We start from the raw sequence: 6,401 nt of genomic DNA on the forward strand, positions 1-6,401 counted from the left end.
AACACACTTTTGTTTATTGTTATTTCATTTACATTGTAAAAATCACATTGAAAAAGCCATCACCTGTCTATCAGTGCTTTGAACCATAACCAATAGGTAATACATTCTTTTTGTTCCATATTAATGCATGCAATACATGACTTGTGTAAAAATGTAGGACAGTGTAATGGAAAAAAACAAACAAACCGAGCAGTGACACTTCAGACAGCACGTTAATACCTTTTCTACTGGACCGCTGTTGTTGTTGATCAGTAATGTTAACTTGCTGAATTGGACTTTTGACATTTGACATTTTTTACATTGACTTTTTTTTTCTCTTCAAAAATAATATAAATGTTTTGAATAAAAATATGTGCAGTTTGTCAGCATAAAATCCTATGAAAAATAATACAAAAAAATATAATTGGCTTAGGGCAGAGTAATAAAATGGCACATTTATACTGCTTAATAATACAGTCTTCCAGCAACGCTGTATTGTAAAGCCAATAAATAAGACAAACAATACTGTACATGGGTCACACAATTCTTTTGTTCTTTCCTGAACTTGAGGACTTCACATAGATTTGGTGAGAGAAGACATTGTTGTAGCACCGTTGAGTATGAAAGTCACTTCACACAGCTTTGACCCATCTCAAAATAGGTCTTATGAATGATGCATTTCATTTGGTTCTCTTCTTCGTTTTTTACATGACAACACAAAGCATCCTGCTATTGTCCAGCTATTGAGAAAGCCCACTTTGATTATTCCTAGTCTGTTTTGTATCAAGCCGTATAGAGTAACAATATGTTTTCTTACTTGCTTCTTTGATTCATCCCTTTTCTTTATCAAATCTCATCTTTCTAATTGCTCAAGAATTGCAGTGCAGACCAGGTCTTATCACATGTTGTTGCGTTGGCCTGCCATCACTGGCCTTTGGTTGCCTGGGAGATGTTGGGTGTCCAATCACATACAGTACATAAACAAAGCTGGGATTTTTTTTAGATATGTCAGTCCTATTCGCTTTAATCAAGATCCCCATTTTTCTAGTTCCTCCTCATAATTTTCTCCTTTATTTGTACTGTCCTGATCACATTCCTGTGTAGTGAATCAAGTTCTTGTATCCAGATGTCCGGCATCACAGGGAAAAAGAAAGGGCACCGCAACTCTCTTGCACTTCCAATGAAGTGTCATTTGTTTTTCAGTGCTCGCCACACGCTTAAAGCATGGGCGTCAAATTTAGTCTTTTGTCTATCTAACTACCTATCTGCCTGTGTCACAGACAGAGTCCCTCCATGTGATTATAGGTTTGAATTTGAACAGGATTGGCAGCACTGCTTGCCGTAGAACTTGTGGTTGCAGACTCCATGCTGGGGCACCAGGTAACACCAGTTGAAATAATCCCGACACACAAGGTCTGTAGAAAAAAAAGGAAAGTAAATCCTTATGTAGGCTTGTTTCTGTTCCGACAGTGTATTTGAAGATAACTCTGTTCACAGTAGAGATTAAAAGAGTTTGTATACAAGCACGAATGTAGCACTATATTATGTTAGAGTGTCAGTACCTTTCTTCTCAGGTTGTGGGCAGAAGTTGGTGTTGCAAGCCTGGGACATTGAGGGTTTAAGATGGAGGGCACAGCCAGGAGAGGGCTTCCCTTGGACCAGACACTGAACTGTCCTGGCCTGCACTCCTCCTCCGCACGTCACTGTGCACTGTAGGGTAGAAAGAAACCTTGATGAAGGCTACAATGAATGTCATGAACCATGTTTTAACTTATTTAATTCCTCCTCTCTTGTCAATCACCAAGTGTGGATGAGCTTACAAAGTGACCATTGCCAGCACAACTCTAGATACGTGAGGAATGTTCGGGAGTCTTTGATGACTTACACAAAAGCATTTAATGAAATCCTTATGGAGGAGAATTAGGATTGAGCTGCACAGTTTCACCACTGTGGCACCCCAAGTCTGCGTGTCATGTATTTCAAAGAGGCTTATATCTCCTACTGAATCTGTTGAGTTTGAGTCATGCAAAGATATTGATGGCGCCATAACATAGGCACCACAAACAAAGATGCTCAACCAAATCTTGTTGTTTTACAAATTTAGTCTACAGTATCTCTCGCCGGGAAACAGAATAAGGTGTTTGAGGCCCCTTTACCCTGTTTCTGCCGAGCTTTAAACGGAGAAGGTCCCGGAAAAAAACATTCCCTTATCATAAAGCAGTCTAGACTTCCTCAATGTCTAGAGACACACATACATTCATACACTCATACTTGAACACAGGACAGGTTTGGTGTTGGAGTTTAGCCAAATAGATATTCTCGTCCCCTGACGTGATTTAAAAGTAACCCGATGTTACTTAAGTTTTCCCCTTTGCCTTATCTTACCACAACATGGTGTTTCTGGAAATTCCACTACAACCATGAACAAAGCAGAAACTCTGCAGACATAGAATGTAATGCAGTGCTCATGCATGGTTAGTACCTGAGACCAAGGAGAGGAGTGCCATTCTGCTCGAGGAGGTTGAGGGAGGGGTTGAGGTGGATAGGCATGATGCGTGGTCCATTGGTGGACTGGTGGGGTAGTGCGGACTTGGCACTCGGCCAGGATGCAGGGCCTCTGGAGCTCTACTGTGGGCTTGGGGACATGGTGGCACTTTTTGGCAGCAAGCTCTCTGTATTTTCCTGCAGTGTCCTGTATTATAGAAACCATAAACATTCATGTAAACCAGTTACAATAAAATCTCTAAATACTGAACACAACAGTAAAGAAAAAACTTAAAACCTAGATTTTACCAAATAGAGATTTGAAGAGATGACAATTTAAGTCAGGGATTTGTCACTACTAATGTTTTAAGTTACTAATTTAATAATTAGGAATCAACATTTGTGCTATATTTGAGTTAATGTCATTACACATGTAATACACACCTTCTCTGCACACTTGATGAAGCGTGCCTGATGGCCACGACCACACGTTACTGAACACTAGGCGATCAAGAACGGGAAAGAAATGGACAGAGAACATATTCACATTAGCTAAAAATGATAATTTTACATGACTAATGCTGTATTTATTTCAGTTACAGTACATATTGTTTTCATCAGTCTTCATAACTGCTATTGAATTACCTCTTGCCACGTGGAGATAAACCATTGGACTTTGCGTTGTTTCTGGCAACGTTTGATGAAACAGGATTCTTGATTGGTGGGTTTTGACAGGGCTGAGCACAAACTGTCTGGCAGTGAGTGTGTATTGGCACCTGGGTTGGTGCTCGTACACAGCACCGTCCTCTTCCTTGAGCCGTTGCCACACTTACGAGAACACTGCCAAATAAACATGATAATGATAAAACGTAATGTAATGTTTAATGCTTTTAAGCTACAAACAGTAAGGATTTGTCAAAACAAATTCAAGATTTGACATAATGTAGCTAGTGAATGACTTAAGCATAGAAACATTAACAAGACAACTATGCACAGAAAACATTTGAACATTTACATTCTCCACACAGTGACATATTGTGTTCTAGTCTACTACTTCCTCTACTGCCTTAATATTTCCTTTGAGGTAGTCCAACAATTCCCCAAATATTCATTCTTATGCCATGCGCACATCTTATGGCAGGGCCTAAATGAATTTACTGTATGTCTCAAAGTGTTTTCCCTACATCCAGGGAACAACTGTTTCATGGATGTAGGGAAAACACTTTCAAGATTTTGTGACGCACTACACCGTGCCACAGAGAACCAGAGAGGAAGTAAACTGGACACCATTTGTGGCAGTGGGGTATAATGGTAGTTAAAGTTTAAGAGGGAGACAAGTCACTACACACAATGTATAGGAATTGGACAGAGAACAGTCTCAGTGGGCACATTCATAGTTTAAAGCCACTGAGATCACTGTCATAAAATGTGGTGAAGCCATCAAGGCAAGAGTGTGCAACTTTGAAGTTTCCTGCTTAGGATGAAAGTGGTGTACTAATACACCAGTTTGCCTTGAAACGTCTTTTGAACATTGTTACATGACAGTGGCAGATCACTTTCACACATGCTTACCTGGGACCATGGCCCAGTGGTCCAAACTGGTGGACAGCTGTGTGTGTTGCAGGCTTGCCTTCTGGCTGGGGTGGACTGAGCACAGTGAGAGTCGGCCAGGGCGTCTGCATTGGTCTGGCTGGTTCTCTGGACACACTGGACCTGCCGCATCTGCTCCCCTCCTCCACAGCTCCGGCTGCAAACCCCCCACTCTCCTACAGACCAGCTGGGACAACACAATACGAGCCCGCTGAGTCAACATGCACAGCTCCTTAATCAGTTTTTCAGACATGCCTCCAGGAATTCACAAATGACACTATAACTGTACAATGACAGCAAATGTAGAAAACTCCCTGTGTTGTATCCAAGCCACTTCTCTTCTTCAGGCCTCTGCAGATTTTTTTTCTTCGGAAATATAATGGAAGGGATGTAAAACGTAGAGCTTACTGTATGTCTAACATAGGCTTAAATAGCCCTTAATTCATTTTCAGTAGTAAAACATCTTGTCACAGAGAAACCTAACATCTTGGCAGACAATACCAATATTGTGATAACAAAGATGAAATAAACGTATCCATCTCTGTAACTATAACACCAGTCTTTTTATATCGCTGAACTCGTAGGAGCGTTGCAGGCTTAACTCTTTAGGTTCTTAGACATTTGTTCATGGCTAACTGGCTTTAGAGCAAGTCAGAACAGACAAAACACCAGGCTTTTAAACTGCAACTTAAACCCCACTGCACAGTTTTAAACCCCCTTCTTGCCTAAATGCAGCCCGTTTTACCCTTAAAACAAAAAATCGTCACATAATTATTTCATAATTACCTCCATTTCTACTGTACACTCTGAACGAATAGGTATGTTGGCAGAAACAAAAACTTGAATTTTTCCGGAAATGTATATTAAGCGTCCTTTATATTGATTCATCTGAGACACACAATCCTCTGATCGGATGAGTGCTCAGTTTAGGACAGTGTATGTTGTTTTCAGGGCATTTGTTTCAACACTGTGTCCGGGCAGACCATATGTTGACCTAATCCCCGAGCCTCCTATTCCTCAAAGCTTCATTGCATCTGTCCCAAAACTCAAGGTGCAGGCAGCCAATATACCCACCCAGCTGCCTATGATCTACACCGAACAACCCAAAAAGCATTGCTGTCAGCACATCAAGTTGTATATATTAACAGTCTAAACTTTATTCCGGCTAATTTGGTGCATCACTTGCTTGGAATGTTGTATAAGGAAGATGAGAAGAGTTTAGCTCTAAATGGCATTGTACATGCACTATAACATCTAAATAAATATGGATGGAGAAGTTCCATCTGGTTTTATATGTTATGAGGAAGATACATGCTGTAGTATCATCAAAAGGATGATTTGAGGGAGAATAAGGGGAATGTAGAGATGAATATTTTTATTATTTAAACATTTAACCGAGTGATCAACACATACATGTAACCTATCTAACATGCTGACATACAGTATTTATTGGCCCTTGGCGCAGAAATAGGAGCTAAATCCTCATGGTGTTATTGAATACATACATAAATGGAAGCAGACGACCAACTAAAGTCACAGCAATTTTTAGAGCCACATTGTGTCTTGCAAGAGCTAAGACATATCTGGACACATTACGCTTGCATTGTTGGCTTCAAAAGAGAGGGAATTCAATACTTCAATACTTCTTATTTTGTAATTTTCCATAAATATGTCACTACCTACATGCTGATACCATAGGTTAGCTGATACCATGGATTAGAACATTTATCTACAGTATGACATCATACTGACATACCTAATTAAATCTTATTTTGGCCTTTATACATCACTTAATTACATCTCAGATATCACTTTCTGTAGGAGGTTAAAGTTTTTTTTACTGTGGGAGATGATAAAGGTAATATTATAACTTTAATTAATACTGAAGGCATTCACTTATAACATGGTTTTATCACCTTAGTGACCCCCACTGGCATGGCCATTGGTGTAATGTAACGATTAATGCCATCTCAGGTTATAGACCACCTTGTGATCTTTGCCTTTATTTGTAAGCGGGGGATGTTGGAGGATGAGCAAGCATCACACTCTCTAGACAGAGGTGCGGGGGATCAGATGTCCTGTGGACTGTGTCAGATAATCTCTGTGGTCAAAATGACACTGTCTACATGCTCACCAGTGGCATAAAATAACTTGTGACCAGTGTTTATGGCTGTGCCACTGTGTGTGTGTTTGAGCTTTCAAGTATACATGTCAGGGTGTTTCTGAGCTTGTATCAGTGTACGTCCACGCTGCAAGAGAGAATGATATCATGCACTAAATGCGAGCGGGCATTGGAAACCTTTTTCCATGATGTAATGCCTGTTCAATCCAACTTACTGGGTGCAGAC

General features: G+C 40.2%; 1 protein-coding gene across 1 annotated transcript in view; it reads right to left on the bottom strand.

Annotated features, from left to right (window-relative positions):
* adamts16 (ADAM metallopeptidase with thrombospondin type 1 motif, 16) overlaps positions 1–6,401 on the bottom strand; it is a 51,216-nt gene continuing 44,815 nt past the window's right edge. Inside the window, exons 19-24 of the mRNA XM_032518435.1 lie at positions 4,036–4,240; positions 3,109–3,303; positions 2,908–2,964; positions 2,462–2,671; positions 1,542–1,689; positions 1–1,394 (exon numbers count right to left, since the gene is read on the bottom strand). Coding sequence (XP_032374326.1) covers positions 1,279–1,394; positions 1,542–1,689; positions 2,462–2,671; positions 2,908–2,964; positions 3,109–3,303; positions 4,036–4,240 — 931 coding nt within the window. The 3' untranslated portion in view covers positions 1–1,278. The remainder of the gene's footprint in view (positions 1,395–1,541; positions 1,690–2,461; positions 2,672–2,907; positions 2,965–3,108; positions 3,304–4,035; positions 4,241–6,401) is intronic.

This window comes from Etheostoma spectabile, chromosome 6 (assembly GCF_008692095.1).
Source record: "Etheostoma spectabile isolate EspeVRDwgs_2016 chromosome 6, UIUC_Espe_1.0, whole genome shotgun sequence".
In the NCBI taxonomy this organism is placed as follows: domain Eukaryota; kingdom Metazoa; phylum Chordata; class Actinopteri; order Perciformes; family Percidae; genus Etheostoma; species Etheostoma spectabile.